Source organism: Tiliqua scincoides, chromosome 8, assembly GCF_035046505.1.
Source record: "Tiliqua scincoides isolate rTilSci1 chromosome 8, rTilSci1.hap2, whole genome shotgun sequence".
NCBI lineage: Eukaryota > Metazoa > Chordata > Lepidosauria > Squamata > Scincidae > Tiliqua > Tiliqua scincoides.
This window is the reverse complement of record NC_089828.1, coordinates 19647922-19667289: the sequence shown is the minus strand read 5'-3', so window position 1 is coordinate 19667289 and position 19368 is coordinate 19647922. Positions and strand designations below refer to the sequence as shown.

The 19368-nt window shown below is 45.9% G+C and overlaps 1 protein-coding gene across 2 annotated transcripts in view; it reads left to right on the top strand.

The window, feature by feature from the left end:
- Nucleotides 1-403: 403 nt before the first annotated feature.
- The window catches only part of LOC136658385 (protein PML-like), a 77323-nt gene continuing 58358 nt past the window's right edge, over nt 404-19368 (top strand). Inside the window, exons 1-4 of one of the 2 annotated variants that reach the window (XM_066634919.1) lie at nt 404-557; nt 2832-3311; nt 3917-4485; nt 10946-10980. In XM_066634919.1, coding sequence (XP_066491016.1) covers nt 2836-3311; nt 3917-4485; nt 10946-10980 — 1080 coding nt within the window. In that variant the 5' untranslated portion in view covers nt 404-557; nt 2832-2835. Of the gene's footprint in view, nt 558-2831; nt 3312-3916; nt 4486-10942; nt 10981-19368 lie in introns of both variants that reach the window. The other variant, XM_066634918.1, reaches the window with a different exon arrangement.

Below are 19368 nucleotides of genomic sequence, written 5' to 3'. Positions count from 1 at the left end.
AGTGGAGGGAGCCCTCATCCACAGCTCACGCTAGACATCAAAACAGTTGCCCTCAGGCTGAGAGCAATTGTGTCAGGCCAGTGTGGGCTCCAGCAAATCTCCAGAGGTCCAGAGGCTCATTGGAGACTAGGGGCTCCCTGAGGGCTGCATTAAGAGGCCTCGAGGGCCACAAGTGGCCCCAGGACTGGGGTTTGGGCACCCTTGTCCTGGGCTGTATTGCACTTTTCTTGCAATAAACATAAAGGAAAAGAATTAGAAATGAAATTGAGCAAGAGAGGAAGAGGCAGAGGGAAGAAATTTGTGGGAAGGGGGGGAGAGGAGGAAACAGAGACAGATTCAGCAAGAGATTAGGCTTTCATTTCACAGAAATCGAAACTGAAAAATTCAGAGTGTGCTAGGACAGGCTGGAGGCTGGAGGCAGAATTGAAACATTGAAGATCCAAGCAGTCAGAGAAGCAGATCCACCATCAGAGAAGCAGGTACACCTGAAGTGGGGGAACTCAGCCGGGTTTCAGTGAACCAACTCTTCAGAGAGAAGCACTCAGGAGCCCAGACAGGTGAGAGTTTCTTAGAAAGCGATTTCCTGACTTCCTTTGCCACTGCACCGTAGACAACCTTCACCCAATGCAAGTGATCGAGGGGATCAAAGAGTGAGAAGGGGGCTGACCTGGAAAGGAAGGGGAAAGAGAGAAGCAGACAGGGATGGATGGAAGTGAAAAGCAATCAGAGCTCGAAGCAGTCTTTTAAGTGGGTTGCTGTAGCCAGGGTGTGGCTGGAGGGGGCCTTATCCCACCTGAAGCACTAATTCACCCCATCTGTGATGTGTGTGTGTGTGTGTGTGTTTAACCCATTTCTGCTCAGCCCACAGGTGTACACATTTAATCCCTGTTGCGCATATGCAATGTTGGGCAGAAATGGCTTGAGTAGCCTTTTAACTTTATGATGTTATCATTTAATGAATGAAAGGTTTCTTCAGGCACTGGAAAAAGATCTTGTTAAGCAAAACAAAAGCAGCAAAAAATCAGTGGTCAACTGGTGTCCTTGTCCCTGTAAAGAAATACCCCTTTATCTATGAGTGTGAGCATGGCAGGCTGCTTAAAGGGGTATCTTCACTATGTTCTTATCTCTTTAATGGACTTGTTTGTTTAAAGAAGCAGTAACATGGGGGGGCACCTCAAAACCCCTTGTAAGTGGGCGCTTTGCACTGTGCCCCCCCCCCGCTACTGTAAAGAAGAGGTAAACGCTTTTGAACTTAAAAAAGACCTGATCGCATTCAGCAAAATGTTTTACATTCTGAACCTGACAATTCATAATCACAAGAGGTCTAGGAGTTTGTCTTGGTGATTGGGAGATTGTTGATTCTAGCTACAATCCTATGCACACTTTCCTGGCAGTAGCCCCATTGGAGACAATGGAGCTTACTTCTGAGTAGACATGCATGGGGTTGGGCTGTCTCTCATTTCTTCAAAACCTCACCTAGAAATGTGGTAGCCTCTCTATCTAGCCCTGCCCAGAGCTGTAGCCACCTTTCCTTAATTGATACGGATTTTTCACATTTTGGGAGCTCTGTCCTTCCGAAGCAAAAACATATCATGGCCCGTTGTTGTGGCACAAGAACTCTGTGTCTGAACAAACTTTAGCCAATCCTGTCTTCAGCTTAAAAAAATTGGGGGGCATTCTCAAACTTGTGTGAAAAGTCTTGGTGGGTGAAGTTGCATACATGTGGGAAAGCATTTAGGGAAGTTAAGCGTAGAACAGGCCTGGAGGGTTGTTTTCATGCTCATCCTTTTCTCTGAGATTGCCACAATCCGTTTACTCACTTTTTTTGCAGAGGATCTACACAACATTGTTGTCAGGTCATGGCTGCTCAATAATTTTATTTTTCCATTGCATAGTGCACATGTGTCCATATGCATGCATTGTAACTTAAAAATAAAAGTTATGGTGAAATAATCAAACAGTATTCTTGTTGGAAAGATTTTCAGATTCTTTTTCCTGACGCAATGCTAAACAGTCACAGACCTTTCAAAGGGTTAGGAAGCTTTATTTCTACATCAGTAAGTGAATTACACAAGCCAATTAATCCAGTTTGGATACAAATGTTCACCCCAGTCTTATGGCACGTTTGCGACAGTGCTTGGTGGCACGGAGCAATGCCACAGAGCACAGGATTGGGCTCTCAGTTGGCTACATCTGATAGGGTTAGTAGTTAGGCCTCTGTGACTGTAGTTGCTCTTTGTATTTATTTTGGAAAAGATACTCAAAAGATCACAAGGGGATTGGTCAATATCTGATCATTTCAGATTGGTTAATGTTTGAACATACTGTCTGATTAACCTTTAATAGCTTGGTTAACCTTTAATAGCTAATCGGCTTTAGGTATAAGTAAAGATCTGATTGGATTAAAGAGATTGAAACCTAACAATATACAAAATTATGTACAACCTGTTTGGGGGGCTTCCTATGTATGTCACACTGCTGTGTGAAGGTTGTATTGGGGTGTGCACACTCCAATGATCCTATTGAAGACCTTGCTGGTGTTGCTTTTCTTGCAGTCAGACAATGGATGGGGAGGGGGGCAATTTTGATCCCCTGGTGACAGGAAGAACAGAAAGTCTTCATTCCATAGCTAGTCTGTAATCTGGAGTAGAGGAACAGTAACCACAAGCAAAGACAGACATGGCTTGTACTGCTGCTCTCTATCACACACTGAAGAAGTGGGCCAATTTCCCCACAATTGCCACCTACTATGTTGCTTGCCTGTGTCCATTTAGTGCTGGAACTTAATGGTTGTAATTCAAATTCTTTCCACTTATTCTATTTTTCTCTAGGAAAATGGATGATGAATTCAAGTTCCTTTTGTGTGAACGGTGCCAGAAGGAAGTCAAGAGTCCCAAACTCCTGTCTTGCCTCCACAACCTCTGCACGGAGTGCTTAGAAGAGAGCAAGCCCAATGGTCTCTGCAAAATATGTGGGACCCCATACTCCCAAAATGCAGGGACCTCCAAGCAAGACAATTTGCTCTTTGCAAATCTGCAGGCCAATCTAAGCATCTACTGGAAGGCCGTTGACAGCAAAGACTTGATGTGTGACAACTGTAAGGAGGGGAATAAGAAGGCAGAGTACTGGTGTAGTGTCTGCAAGGAATTTCTTTGCACCTCATGTTATGAAAGCCACCAGAAATACACAAGGGAGAGTCATGAAATCAGAGCATTAAAGGGTATTGCGGCAGGGTCCAGCAAGGAGTACCTTGACTGGATCAAGAAGCGCAGCGTTAATTCCTGCTCCATCCACAAAAATGAACCTGTAAGGTAGGTAGTTCATCAGTAACTTAATTCTCAAGTGGAAGATCTTTTTGGAATGCCAGGAACTGCAGTTCCTGGAGTCACAGATTTGCAAGCAAGAGTGGGAAGCTGTCCAGCTAGGGGAGCACTGAACCCAAGGTCCAAAGCACAATTTCTAAAACAGCAAGTGAGCTATTTCCACCCCTATTGAAGTGGAAGCCTTCTAATAGGCAAAACTCTCTTCTGTTGTGTCAGGCCATCTCTCCCTCTAGTTCAGTATTGTTGACATGGCCTGGCAGCAGCTTTCTAGGCCTAGAGTCTAGGGGCAACCGAGAGGGATCTTTCCAGCCCTACCTAGAGATGTAAGGATTGAACCTAGGACCCTCTGTATGCAAAGCCTGTGCTGTACAGCTGAGCTACTGCCATTGCCTTGATCCCGAAAGCCTTGATCCATCTCATGCATCCTTAGGAACAGAGCTTCATGCTTACAGGCAAGCACTTTTCCAGGTCTGTCCTGTTTAGGTGTGCTATTGTCTTTGTTCTTGATTGACTGACTCAGTCTAAAAGCAGCTTAGATGTACATATGAGAGGTGATCTTAACAGTAATGGTTTGACTGTCTTTTCATTCATAGTCGCTACTGCCCAGAATGCAGGCAATCCATGTGCTCCAAATGTGCTCTGCTGGACAGCATACATACAGGTCTACACCGTGACCTCCAGGAAGAAATCAAACATGGGCGAGATGAACTGCAGGGCATGAGCATGGAGTTGATGAAGAAGAAGAGCAATTACTCTGGTATCTATGAGAGACTCAAGAAACTTGTGAAAGACAAGGAGAAGGTGAAGAGTGAAACCAAAGCGCTCCAAAAAATGATAGAAATTATGATGCAGCTGGTGCAGGAAAGGAGGGAGGCACTCTTGACAGCAGTGGAGCAGCACAACCGAGACGTGCAGGACGTAAAGGAGAAGATGAAGCACATGGAAGGAATGTTAGAGAGGATAAAGTCCAGTGAACAACTGGTGGAGAAGATGCATCTGTATGCCTCAGACCAGGAGGTGATGGTTATGCATCCCTTCATCAGGGAGTCCCTGGAGGAGCTCAAAAGGAAGCAGCCATCAACTGTTGATTACAAGAGGGAAAACCTCACTGAGGTCAAAACTCAAATCCAGGCTTTGTTTGAGAGAGTGACAGGAGAGAAAGGTAAGAGGGTCTGAACATGTTTTGCTGCAGCTGGAGTTGGGTGAGATGCTTAGATGGGGAGCGGCCAAAGCTCAGTGATGGGAGGGCATGTGTAGATGGTACCAGGTTCACTTCCTGATGTCTCCACCTAAGACCTCTGCATGAGGTTGAAAAAGACCTCTGCATGAGACCTTGGAGAACCACCACCAGCCAGAATAGACAATAGTGGTCTTGATGAACAGATGACTTAGGAAGGTACATTCTGCTGAGGCAGACCATCTAGCTCAGTATTGTCTATACGCTGACTGGCAGTAGCTCTCCAGAGTTTCAACCAAGAGTTGTTTCCAGCCTTACCTGGAGATGCTGCCAGCGTTCAAACCTCCTGCATTCAAAGCAGGGGCTCTCCCACTGCCCTTTTTTTCCTCTTAAAAAAGAATTCTGCCTAGCCCCTTCCATCCACTCTGTCCACTCAGTGGCCACCTGTGCAGCTTGCAAACATTGTTTAAAATTGGTGTCTGGCTGGTTGTGCAGTAAATGCATCAATTCCAGAAATATGGGCCATTTCTATTCAAGAAGACCCAAATCAGATAAGAACATAAGAACAGCCCCACTGGATCAGGCCATAGGCCCATCTAGTCCAGCTTCCTGTATCTCACAGCGGCCCACCAAATGCCCCAGGGAGCACACCAGATAACGAGAGACCTCATCCTGGTGCCCTCCCCTACATCTGGCATTCTGACTTAACCCATTTCTAAAATCAGGAGGTTGCGCATACACATCATGGCTTGTACCCCATAATGGATTTTTCCTCCAGAAACTTGTCCAGTCCCCTTTTAAAGGCGTTTAGGCTAGACGCCAGCACCACATCCTGTGGCAAGGAGTTCCACAGACCGACCACACGCTGAGTAAAGAAATATTTTCTTTTGTCTGTCCTAACCCGCCCAACACTCAATTTTAGTGGATGTCCCCTGGTTCTGGTATTATGTGAGAGTGTAAAGAGCATCTCCCTATCCACTCTGTCCATTCCCTGCATAATTTTGTATGTCACAATCATGTCCCCCCTCAAGTGTCTCTTTTCTAGGCTGAAGAGGCCCAAACGCCGTAGCCTTTCCTCATAAGGAAGGTGCCCCAGCCCCGTAATCATCTTAGTCGCTCTCTTTTGCACCTTTTCCATTTCCACTATGTCTTTTTTGAGATGCAGCGACCAGAACTGAACACAATACTCCAGGTGTGGCCTTACCATAGATTTGTACAACGGCATTATAATACTAGCCATTTTGCTCTCAATACCCTTCCTAATGATCCCAAGCATAGAATTGGCCTTCTTCACTGCCGCCGCACATTGGGTCGACACTTTCATCGACCTGTCCACCACCACCCCAAGATCTCTCTCCTGATCTGTCACAGACAGCTCAGACCCCATCAGCCTATATCTAAAGTTTTGATTTTTTGCCCCAATGTGCATGACTTTACACTTACTGACATTGAAGCGCATCTGCCATTTTGCTGCCCATTCTGCCAGTCTGGAGAGATCCTTCTGGAGCTCCTCACAATCACTTCTGGTCTTTACCACTCGGAAAAGTTTGGTGTTGTCTGCAAACTTAGCCACTTCACTGCTCAACCCTGTCTCCAGGTCATTTGTGAAGAGGTTGAAAAGCACCGGTCCCAGGACAGATCCTTGGGGCACACCGCTTTTCACCTCTCTCCATTGTGAAAATTGCCCATTGACACCCACTCTCTGCTTCCTGGCCTCCAACCAGTTCTCAATCCACGAGAGGACCTGTCCTCTAATTCCCTGACTGTGGAGTTTTTTCAGTAGCCTTTGGTGAGGGACCGTGTCAAACGCCTTCTGAAAGTCCAGATATATAATGTCCACGGGTTCTCCCGCATCCACATGCCTGTTGACCTTTTCAAAGAATTCTATAAGGTTTGTGAGGCAAGACTTACCCTTACAGAAGCCATGCTGACTCTCCCTCAGCAAGGCCTGTTCGTCTATGTGTTTTGAGATCCTATCTTTGATGAGGCATTCCACCATCTTACCCGGTATGGATGTTAGGCTGACCGGCCTATAGTTTCCCGGGTCCCCCCTCTTTCCCTTTTTAAAAATAGGCGTGACATTTGCTATCCTGCAATCTTCTGGCACCGTGGCCGTTTTGAGGGACAAGTTGCATACCTTAGTCAAGAGATCTGCAACTTCATTCTTCAATTCCTTAATAACCCTTGGGTGGATGCCATCAGGGCCCGGTGACTTATTGATCTTTAATTTATCAATGAGGTCTGAAACTTCTTCTCTTTTAACCTCTATCTGACTTAACTCCACGGTCAGGAGGGGCCGTTCGGGCAGCGGTATCTGCCCGAGGTCTTCTGCCGTGAAGACAGATGCAAAGAACTCATTTAATTTCTCTGCCATCTCTAAGTCTCCTTTTATCTCCCCTTTCCCTCCCTCACCATCCAGAGGGCCAACCGCTTCTCTGGCGGGTTTCCTGCCTCTAACATATTTGAAGAAGCTTTTATTATTCCCCTTAATGTTGCTGGCCATGTGTTCCTCATAGTCTCTCTTGGCCTCCCATATCACCTTCTTACATTTCTTTTGCCACAGTTTATGCTCCTTTTTATTCTCCTCATTAGGGCAAGACTTCCATTTACGGAAGGAAGCTTCCTTGCTCTTCACAGCCTCTCTAACTTGGCTGGTTAGCCATGCGGGCACCCTCCTGGATTTAGTGGAACCCTTCTTTCTTTGCGGTATACACCTCTGCTGGGCCTCTATTACTGTTGTTTTAAGCAGCCTCCATGCACTCTGGAGAGATTAGACTCTTTTTACCCTCCCTTTCAACCTCCTTCTAACCAGCCTCCTCATTTGAGGGAAGTCCGCCCGTCGGAAGTCAAGGGTTTTTGTTAGAGATTTGCCTGGTATTCTTCCCCCAACGTGCACGTCAAAACAGATCGCAGCATGATCACTGTTCCCCAATGGCTCAGTAACGTTTACATCTCTAACCAGGTCCTGCGTACCGCACAATATTAAATCCAGAGTCACCTGTCCTCTGGTGGGCTCCGTGACTAGCTGATCTAAGCCACAGTCATTTAGCACGTCAAGAAATCCGGTTTCCTTATCGTGACCAGAACACAAATTGACCCAGTCAATATGAGGATAATTGAAGTCCCCCATGATTACAACCCTGTCCCTCCTTGTCACCTCCCTGATCTGTTTCCTCATTTCAAGGTCCCCATCAGATTTCTGGTCTGGAGGACGATAGCACGCCCCCAGTATTACATTGCTGCACAAGCCTGGTAATTTAACCCACAGAGATTCTACGGTGGAGTCGGACCCACCTTCAATCTCTACTTTGCTGGATTCTATCCCTTCCTTAACATAAAGGGCCACCCCACCTCCAACACGCCCCTGCCTGTCCCTCCTGTAGAGTTTATAGCCCGGGATTGCGGTATCCCACTGATTCTCCGCATTCCACCAGGTTTCCGTTATGCCCACTATGTCAATATTTTCCCTTGTCACCAGACATTCCACTTCTCCCACCTTTGCTCGAAGACTTCGGGCATTCGCATAAAAGCATTTATACACGGAATGCCCCAGGATGCGCTGCTTATTTGCTCCTTTGTCCCCGCACCCTCTCATTGTGCCAAACCGTCGATCACATCCCATCACCCTACCTTTCCCAATTTCTTCTCCTACCCTGCCTTTGTCTTGTTGTTCTCTAACCTCCCCATCCTCATCCCATAGGGATGAGGAGTCCCGAACCGGATGCCCCTCGGCTCCTGTCGGCCTTCCCCCAGGGATCAGTTTAAAAGCTGCTCTGCCACCTTTTTAATGTTATGCGCCAGCAGTCTGGTTCCATTCTGGTTCAAATGGAGCCCGTCCCTCTTGTACAGGCCCCGCTTGTCCCAAAACATTCCCCAGTGCCTAACGAATCTAAACCTCTCCTCCCTACACCACCGTCTCCTCCACGCATTGAGACCCCTGATCTCCGCCTGCCTAGCTGGCCCTGCGTGTGGAACAGGTAGCACTTCAGAGAACGCTACCTTTGAGGTCCTGGCTTTCAGCTTCCTGCCTAAAAGATCTATGCAGTTCAGGTTATTTTGGAATTCCCATACTCTTTTACCATTGTTCAAATCAGACTGGATGATATTTTTCAGGTACATTGTATTTTTGGTTTTAATGTTGTTTTACTGAGATGGCATGAGGTATTTTGGTAGTCCCATTGATAGGACTGGAAGGTGGCCAATAAATATTTTGAATAAAGAGATTTAAATATCCCTACCCACATTTCAAATATTAACTAACTAATATTAACTATTAACCTGCCACTCACAACCTTTCTATGAGCACCTGGACTTTTGCTCAATGGAGGTTATTTTTGAAAGAAGTAAGTTGAACGGTTGTTGTTGTCGTCACTCTTTAATTTGGAGAAATGGAGGGGGCCATAGGAGTCTCAGTTCAGATATTATAGCAGGATCGGGAAGCAAGAACAAAGATCTGGAATTCTTTGGATCTGTTGCAGAAGTGACTGCGAGACTGGCTCTCAAGGGCTCTTTTAGTAAGTGGATGCTCTCAGTGGCATAGCTAGTGGGGGGCATGGGGTGAACTACACCAGATGACACCCATGGGGAGGACGAGCACCACTAGTGGCAAAAATTATGGAAACCTTGGTATTTATGAATAATTCCATAAAGTTGTATATTATTCAATAGGTAATTTCAAAGTATAATGAAACAAACCCTGTTGAATTATCTGTATGCTATCAAAAGTTATAGCCAAATAACCAGAAAATGAACACACAACTGCCTTATGTAACAACAAATGGATTTGCTAAACTCAAAACTGTCCAATGCTGACTGTTCTGAGAGCCGAGATGTTAATTTTGAAACAGCATGGAACCAATACGATGTTTGTATGAGTCGGCTCTCATTTCCATGTAACGGAGCTCATACTAGAACTCCTATTCAGTTGTGTGAGGTTCATCAAGCTATCCAGTGTTTTTGTTGGTTATTGATTTGTTAGGGTGACCTGTACTGATATATTGTAAAATAAATAAAGTTAATGAGGTGATACCAGGAGTTACTGCACTGAGGTTACACCAATCCTAGTGATGCCACTGGTGGGAAGTTTGGGAGTTGCTAGTCACTGACTTTTTAAGTGGATCCCACATCCTGGTGGGTATGTGATCATGGAGGGCGGACATGTGGGGGGGGGGGCTATGTTGGAGTAGAAAGTTTCTTACATTGGAAGGAGAGAGATGAGTAGGGGACAATGGGTTGAAAGATTATTATTGGAGGTTATTAAGTGAATTGTGAATTCTGGTAGGAATGGAGACTAGGAATAGGAAGAGGAGGTTAGACTTTCATGGAGACATTCTAACTATGTAATGTTTACAATCATAGCAGAAAAAATGTTCTCATGTGTTTTGCTTATATACAAAGTCTTTCTGGTCACACAGGGACCCTGCAGCTTGTTGAATAGGAGAAGGAGGTTGGAAGTTAATGTGGGGTGTGTGAAAATTTTGGGTGTTGTTGGTCACTGGCTTAGATGACTTTAAAAGTGGATTCTAATTATTTGTGGTATGCTATAGTGGTTATTAACCATGATGGCTACCTTGAACCTCCAGATGCAGGGGCAGTGTGTCACAGAGTTCTATGTGCAGGGAAGCAACAGTAAGGGAAGGCACTGACTTTCATCCCCTACTTGTGGGGAAGCCTTCTATTTTCTGACCATGGTTATTATTTCATGTCATGACTATTACTAAAATTTGTCGTATGGAGGGTGTCAAAAATTTATGGGTCTCAGGTGTCAAATGACTTTGGTATGCCTCTAGATGTTCCACTCCTACCAGGATTTCCAATATGTCATCTTCCAAAATGAGATGTCCTCTGGAGGGGAAGCTCTAACTGATCCTTAGGAGCAATAACTTCCCTGGACCTTTTGCCTGTGCTGGATTCCCCAGCAGGGTTCTGCTATTCCTCTTTCCTAGGGACGGTCTCCTTAGAGCAGTGATTTTCAACCTTTTTCATCTCACAGCACACTGATAAGGCATTAAAGTTGTCAACGCACACCATCAGTCTTTGGACAATTGATACGGCACACCATGCTGCCAGTGGAGGCTCACATCCCCCACTGGCCCCACTAATAAATGACCTTTCCCCAAATTCCTGTGGCACACCTGTGGACTGCTTGTGGCACACCAGTGTGCCCCAGCACAGTGGTTGAAAATGACTGCCTTACAGTCTGGATCCAGATATAGCTGGGTCCTGACTTGTGCTAGGATTGTCATTGTTATGGAACATGAAACTTGAAAATCAGATAAATTTCCTAAGAATTGTACATTGTGGATCTTCTTGAGGAGATATGAGGCTAAGTGGGATGCAGATATACCAGTAGCGCTGCAGAGTCAGTGTCTCTGTGTCTTACTGGAACAAGCCTATTTGCTACATTGACCCATTTGCTAATTCACTTTTTCATTCTTTTTAGCAGCGGCCCCAGCAATTTCACAAAAAGCATTTAACCAGGTGAGCTGGTTTGTATATTCCGTGATCCTCACATGGAGAATCTATGGCTATATAAAGACATCCTTTTTCAGACATTTTGAAGGCAGAATTGTAGAGGTGTGATGTGACTGCCATGTGAGCCATTGTTACTTAGTAGCTATGATGAGGAGACCCTTCTCCTAATTTTGGAGAAGTTTGGTTTTAAGAGGAGGATGTGCCATTTTTTTCTTACTACAAGGGAAGATGGAAAAAGGAGGGTCCCTGCAGCCTCTGCCAGGTTTAGAATGACTTAAAACAGAAAAAAACCCATGCTACTTCCAGTGTCTCTGGGAAATCAGAAGTTATGTTTTTAATGCTTTATAAGGCATAGGCTGAGAAGACCCTGCAGAGATGAGGGTAGTGTAGCTCTCCTTGCCTCCAGAGGTTGGGGGTGGGGCATCTCCCCGTATTTGCAGATTCCTATATCCATGGGAGGTTGTGCAATGGAAACCTGCAAAGGGGCACACCTGTGATTAGGAAAGGCCAGCTAGTCCCTTCAGACTGTCTCAGTGTTGCAGGACACAAGGTGCCAGAGACAGGCTGCTAGAGTCCCCTGTTCAAGCCAGACTCACAGATTGCCTTACGCATTTGTAGATTATCCTAGTGGAAGCTGAAGGTCTTCCTTGTGCTGAATGTGACCACAGCATTCAGTTTATCTGATGCTTCTTGTGTTGGCTGTGTATGAGCAAAGCATGCCCAAATTCTAAGCTTTGCAAATACATTGAAAAATCCCTGTTCTATCAGGATGCTGTGCAGGGGTTAGAACAGGGGTTTGCAATTGAATAGGGCAGTGGTTTTCAAACTGGTAGGTTGCGATCCACCAGTTTGTGTAACGCTTCCCCCATCCCTTTAAGGGGTGGGGGAGGGGGGAAGGCAGCAACACGATCCCCAGGATTGTTTCGCTAAGTGGAGCGAGGGGGGTTACTTTTACTTACTGTGGGCTTCTGCAAGGAGCAGGAGGTGCAGGATGCCCCACGCAGCCCTCTGCAGTCCTTCTGAGTGTTCGAATGTTGAGGAACAGCATGTGCAAACCACCTCCTGCAAACCAGAAGTGCTGTTTCTCAACATTCTAACACATTCTAATGCTGTTTCTAACATTCTAACACTGAGGGAGTCCTCCAGAGGGCTGTACGGGGCTCCCCACATCTCCTGCTGCTTGCAGAAGCCCACAGTAAGTAAAAACAACCCTTTTGTCCCCCTTAGCGATGCGATCTTGGAGGTTGCGTCACTGCCCTCACCCCTTCCCCACAAAGACTTACTTTGGGAGTAATGCTCCCTAAAAGTTTCAGAACCACTGGAAGAGGTTGAAGATAGCCTTGCCGTGCTGGGATTGTTGGCCTGTTGTTCTGACATGCACACAGAATGACTATCTATTAAAAGAATTTGTATCTCACTTTTCTATTGCATGGGTCAGCTCAGAATCATTATTACAAAAACCATCATAAAAAGAAGAAATCTGATATTGGTTCAGAACCCAACCCAATTCAGTACAGAGGCTGAAAGCATTTCAGGGCCACATCCTAACCAACTTTCCAGCAATGATGCAGCTGTGACAGGAGCGTGTGTGCTGCATCCTGTGGGGGAGTAGTCTTGGAGGCCTCCTCAAGGGAAGGGAATGTTTGTTCCCTTATCTTGGGTCTGGAAAGTGCTGGAAAGTTGGATAGGTTTGGGCCCTCAATCTCACTACGTATCTGCAGTCGTAATGCAGTGTCCTCAGAGGTCCTGCAGAAAGGCGAAGTTTTGGTTATATGCAGGAAGGCAGACAGTGATGGAGCCAGGGAAGTTTTCATGGAGGGGGCATTACACAACTGAGTTGCAACTTCTCCGAAAACTCTGCTTCATCTGACCACTTCCTGGATCTCAGAACACTTACTTGCCCAACATCCTTCTGCAATATATTTTGGAGTCATTAGAAGGAGTGTTTAAAAGAGAGCGTTTGCCTGGGAGCTTCTTGTTCAGCCTTTTTAAAGTGACACTTTTATTTGTCAGATTGAGAAAACACCAAAGGTTAAACAGGAAAACAACAAGCAAGGCTTTGGGGAAGCCACCATGAAGGTAAGTCTATATGTCCAATTCTTCCACTGTCTACATCATGTCTCAGCAAACAATGTGGCAACATCTTGCTAGGCAGAGTAATGAAGGATTGTGTGGTAGACACAGAAAATTGCTAAAAAGAAAGAAAGACAAAAAGTGTGGGGGGAGAGGAGGGCTGGAGAAGGCACAGCTTAGAGCCGGCAAAAGCACCTGGACATATGGAATTGATTTATACTGAGAGACTATTGGTTCATCTCGCTCAATGCCCTCTAACCCTTTCATCTTGAACTAGTGGGTTAGAACTGGAAAGCTTGCCATGATAATCGTATTGAAACATTTGCTTGAAAGAGAAATATATATCTACATAAGCAAATTATAGCAGTTTATACTAATTGTCATATCTTCCCTGAAAGAGCCTAGAAATATAATTTGGTACAAATGATAAGAATGGTATCTTAGGAGTTCCCAAATTCTTTCCCCCAAACTACAATTCCTGTGGTTACCTAGTGAGATGGAATGCATGTTTATACATGGGTAGGTGACGTGAGTATATGAGGAGCTTGACAGACCATCTCTCTGCAAATGAATCTTCCTGTCCCTGGGGTCACTGGCAGAAGACCTATGTATTTATTACACAAAGCTTGATTGGCTACAACACATGCAAATGCCTCATTTGTTGTGGCACCTACATTGTGGAAGTCCCTGCCAAAGGATATCTGTACAGCCCTCTCTTTGGCCTTCTTTCCTCTGCTGAAGCTTCAGATTTGACAGGCATTTGGTGTGGCCTAATTGGGGTGTTGTGTTTTTTTCTCTGCGCTTTTTCCCCCCCAGTTCCTTCTTTTTGTTGTTGTTTTAATATTTTTATTAAATATTACTGTGTTTATTACTACTGTGTTTTTATTGAAAATAGTGCATTGCTTTGGATGCCCCCAGATGGAGGAGAAAGGGATGTCTGTGTAGATCCTTCTCAAGTGGAAATGAAAGAACCTTCAGGGGCTTGCTCTTCTCTTCTAGGGCTGCTCAGCCAAATCACCAGCAAAGAGAAAAAAAGGACAACAGGAAATGGCTATTCACACCCCTCTGAAAGTGATTAAAACTGAGCCTGACAACAGTGGATGGAAGACACCAGCCATGGCTTCCCTAGATGAACCAGGAAGTAGCTCTGCACCTGCAGGAGGTAGCTATTCAACAGGAAGTGGCCTAGGAAAAGCCAGTGACTCCATGTTTTCCTAGCTTCATCTCAAAGTTAACTAACCCAGATAATTGAAGCCACTAGTGCAGTGTTCCCCAAACTAAGGGTTGGGACCCACCAGTGGAATGTGGGCTGATTTTTGGTAGGCTGTGAAAAGTTTCTGCAATACTTTTTAAAAAAACTTTGCAAGCACCCTTTCCCAGCTTGCAGAAGAAAATTGCAGCAGTGGGCAATCTGGATGGAGAGACAGCTCTAGTGGCTGGAATGCTAACCTGTGGCATGAGGTAATCTTCATACCCCAAATTAAAATGTCGCATTTCCTGAATTTCTCTAGTATTTGGCATGCCTCGATCACATGAGAACCCGGTTTCAGCCTTTTGTCTGGCCTTGAAGTCCCTAACTGCACATCTTGCTCTCCAGTTCAGCCTTCTGAATACCCTGGAATGACTGTAAAAGGGTTTTGGGGAACAGTCCTTGAACGTCATTTCTAGGGAGAGTCTAGCAGATGTCTACACACATAGTATATATAAGGTTTCTAGCACCCTCGGGAGCACAGGACCTTTATTATTATTAATAAATATTAATAATCACAGGTGTGTGTATGTACACATGTGTAGAGTAATAGCTACGGCACACAAGCGGTACAGACTGACCATTTTTATGTAGCATTTTGTATGTAAATTATAAGAACAGTGATAGTTCAGAACAACAACACCACCAAAAGTCTCACTGAACTTGGTAGGACTGCCTTTCTTTACCACTTTGGGGAGAATGGAAAGTGAAACACTGGCATCAGGAGTGGGTATCATGTTTTCTTGGAAAGAAACTGTGAGCTGGGGCAGCTGTGCCACAATGGAGTGGATAACAACAGGACTCCTAGGTCAATACAACTTAAAGCCTGGAGACCAAGCATGGGTAGTGTTTTGTATGCAAGTTATGCAGGATCGAAATCCTGCATAACTGATTGGCCCAGACGTATGGCTGGCCAATCGAGTGATGTATTGAAATCCTACCATCCGACTGGCCCTTTAGTTAATGTTTCAATTGCACCAATCATAGGGAGTCTGGGCAGAGCTGAAGGGTATAAAAGCCAGAGGTGTTTGCCTTGTGCCAGCTTCATTGCCAGGTTCTGTTCCGAAGATGGAATAAACATATTGAGCTGTTATTGCTATGCCTTCCTTTATTTGCATGGACCCACTATATAACAGGTAGCCTGGCCCCCAGTTCTCAGTGCTTGTGGACAAGGAGAGTGCATAACAATTTACGTGATTGCTGTAAGGTCCTGCCTTTTCTCTTGCAGGTGCTTCCATTTGTTCAGACAGTTGCCCAGAAGAGGAAAGCAGTGATGATGAATCTTTGGTGAGTGCAGAAGGATTTCAGGCCCAGAACGGAATTCTGCTGCTCTTCTGTTCTGTGGCCACAGTTAGCACATTCATGGTATCTGTCAATACAGAAAGTGCTTTACAGGTCATATCTCAGGCATGCTTGTGATGCAACCCCGTGACGTACATCTTCAGATTTTCCCAGTTTGCAGATAAAGGTACCTTTACCTTATGCACTTGCATCTCCCCCTAGCCTGCAACCTTTCTCAGTTCACTTGATATATTGGATGAAAGGAGGCTATTGACAAAAGCTCAGGGCATAACAAAGTTTTAATCCTGTACCCACTGATGTGAGAGTAAGCCTCGTTTAAACAATTTCTTTGCGATTAAACAAGAATTTGTAGGAAGTTCAGCAGCCTCCAATTGGATTTCATTCAGAAAATCCAAGGTGTTAGTTCTTTTTGTCACAGGAAGAGTTTTAGTTCCCTGCATAACATAAAATCATATATTCCTTCCACAAACATTTCTTAGGTGTCCTGTCAGTGTCTTGACCTCTGGTTGTTTCAATTGTCATTACAGATCTCTGGGAATCCCAGAGCACACTCTCTTTGATGCTGTATTGCAGGGGTGCCCAAACCCCTGCTCGGGGGCCACTTGCAGCCCTCGGGGACTCCCAATCTGGCCCGCGGAGAGCCCCCTGTCTCCAATGAGCCTCTGGCCCTCCGGAGACTTGCTGGAGCCTATGCTGGCCCAACTCAACTGCTCTCAGCGTGAGGGTGACTGTTCAACCTCTTGTGTGAGCTGTGGGATGAGGGCTCCCTCCACTGCTTGCTGGTTCCTGTCTGTGAAGCAGTGGAAAGGTTGGCCTTGCTTTGTGCAAGGCTGTTTATAGGCCTTGAACTATTGCAAGACCTTCATTTATTCATATAAGTTCCATCTCTAATATAGCCATTTATGTAAATTTATTCAAATTTGAAATGTAAATTAATTCTTTTTTTTCCTGTCCCCCAACACAGTGTCAGAGAGATGTTGTGGCCCTTCTGCCAAAAAGTTTGGACACCCCTGCTCTATTTGAAGAAACTCTTTTTAAAAATTCAGACTTAGTACCTTTTCAGGGCGCAATCCTATCCTGCGCTGTAACAGGCAAACCAAGAGGCTTGTGCTGTATCCAGAGCAGGATAGGGGCCCAAGGCGGCTCAGCCAGAGGCAAGGGGAAACTTTTCCTCTTACCCCTGGGTAAGGCGCCTTTGTCTCAATGGACTTGCACCACCTCCTGAGGTGGCACAAGTTCGAGGAGAGCAGAGTGGCTTGAAGCTCTGGGGCCTCCCACTCCCCGCCTGCCTGCCCTGGGGCTGCCCACTGCCCGCCCTCCCCCTGCCCAGGAACGCCTCCCTCCAGCCCACCCCAGAGCCTTGAGTTGGCCCACCTGTGCCGTCAAAGACTCATAGAAGAAGCTGGTGTGGACGCGTCTGTCAACCTCTGCAGGCCAGCGCTCCTCTGAATGCCGGTCCGGCTGCCTCCTGAAGAGGTGCAAATCTGCCTTACAGCACGTTTGCGACCCTCCGGGGCCAGCCCAAATGAAGGGCAGAATTGTGCACTCAACCATGCATTTTACAGTCCAGTCCCCAATTGTTTATGACAATAGAGCATAATTCTGCTGTCATAAAGGGCTATAAAGCGGTGTGCTCTGCTTACCACTGGTGGCCATTTTTGAATTGCTGCTACAAATGGAAATGGTGTTGGTGGCCCACCACCAGCTACCCACGGGAGCGTAGGCATTCTGGGGGGCAGTGGAAGAAACAGGGCATGGAGGGGGAAGTTCCCAGTGGCACTGGTGTGCACCAGGATCCCATCCTCATTCCCTCTCCCCTATTTTCCTCTTTTCTGTGCCAGCAAAATAGCTGGAGCAGATCTAAGGAGATACATTCTGGTAGCAGTTTCCAAGGGAAGGAAACAAAAATTCCCTTACCATGACACAGTGTATGGTTGCATTGGCAGGTTTGGTTGTTTCATTAGGATTGGGCTGTATGTCTCTTACATATTTGTTCTATTGCCTCCCTTTTCGTTTGTGGCCAAGGAACCACTGGCTTTTTGTTAGGCCTTCAGATTGCCCAATCTCTGTTTCAATTTTCTGGCTGTTAGGTTGTATTAAATATTTAATAATATCTCATTTCTTTCCCCTAAGTATTAGTGCAACCTGAATCCTCCAAAGCATGAGGATCAAGTCTTAGGGGCTTGTACCCCTCATTGCTGTGAAGGACTTACCTTTATTTTAGATGCCAAAATGTTATCATCCCACAGTTTTTATCAAAATGATGGAGTGGGTTAACAAGCTCTCCCGAGTCTGGTGATAATTAGTATTTCAACAAAGTTCCAATACTGACTTGAACAAATTAATTTCAAATATAATAAATCCAGATAAACAAAAACACCCTTTCATCTCCTAGTGATTGGTTGCAGTGGATTACAGTGCTTCCTATCTTCTTTTCAGGATGACAGTCTGCTAGAGGACACCATTGACAAAGAGACTGGCCAGACAGAAGCCACAACATGTTTGTTGAACTCAGGACAAGAACATTTGGTGTTCTTTGACATGAAGAAGCAAAGTAAGAACCCAATAGAGACTTTTAGAATCAGATGCAGTACCACCCTTCAGAGTGCTGCAAAGGTTTAGCAGGCAGGGCACAGAACAGGAGGAAGGATCCTCAGCTTTCTTCCCTCTATCCCTGGGAACAGGGCCAGCCCAAAACCTTCTGATGCCTGAGGTGGCACACCAGATGCCATCATGTCCTTATCTGGTGATGTACCAGCTCCCCTCACCACTCCTTCCTAGTCATGAAAAGGAAGAGAGGACCAGAGCAGGAAAGGAAGTGTGGAAGAGAGGAGAGTAGTGGGCTACAGCATGATTGACTATTTCCATACTTCCTCTGTCAAACAGTGAATTTAATGTCCTCTACATTTTGAGGTGGTGCTCTTCACCTGGGCCTGAAGCCCTTCCGATCTGGCCTATGCATGAGGCACATGCCTCAGGTAACAGACTAGCAAGGGGTGTTGCCACCATCAACCATCTCACTGTTGAGCTTCTCTGCTGCCACTTGCTCTCTTCTTCCCAGGAAACACACTTCCTCTTCTGCTCAGGACCCTGCTTTCTTTTCAAATGTAGAGTGGAGAAGGACAACAAGAAGCAGTGGGCAAGGAGTTCCCCTTCCTCAGCCATTTGTCCCTCTGCCTCTGGGAACTTCCTGGCACCTGAGGTAGTTTCACAAACCCCTTACCTGGTGAAGCACCTCCACTCCCACCACTTTTCCTCCCTAGGTCTGAAAAGAAAGAGGGGACCAGAGAAGAAAAGGAAGTGTGAAAGAGAGAAGTGGGCTAGAGTGTCTCTGACCATTTTCCTCTCCTCTCTACTTCTGCTCTGGTCCCCCTTTCTGATTGAAGAGAGGAGGGGTGGGGAGCACTGGACGGGGACACACAGCCCCCATCAGACGATGCATTTATGGAGGGCAAGCCTATCAGTCAGATTGGCTAAACTGAATCTGCATGGGCAGTATGCTACCGAATCCTGGGGTGGTGGTTGTGGCAGCAGATGAGGGCTGTGGCTTTGATGCTCAAGTTGTGAGCTCCCTGGATGCATCCAGCTGATAACTGTGCGAAACCGAACTAGACAGATGCACCTTTGATGTGATGCAGCTGGGCTCTTGTATTTTTTTGACTACAAGCAACATTTACAATGAATGTGTTATCAGACTGGACAAACCCAAACTCTCATTTTTCTTGCAGTTGGAAACACCCTTGAACTGGTGGCTGTAGGAGACAACTCAG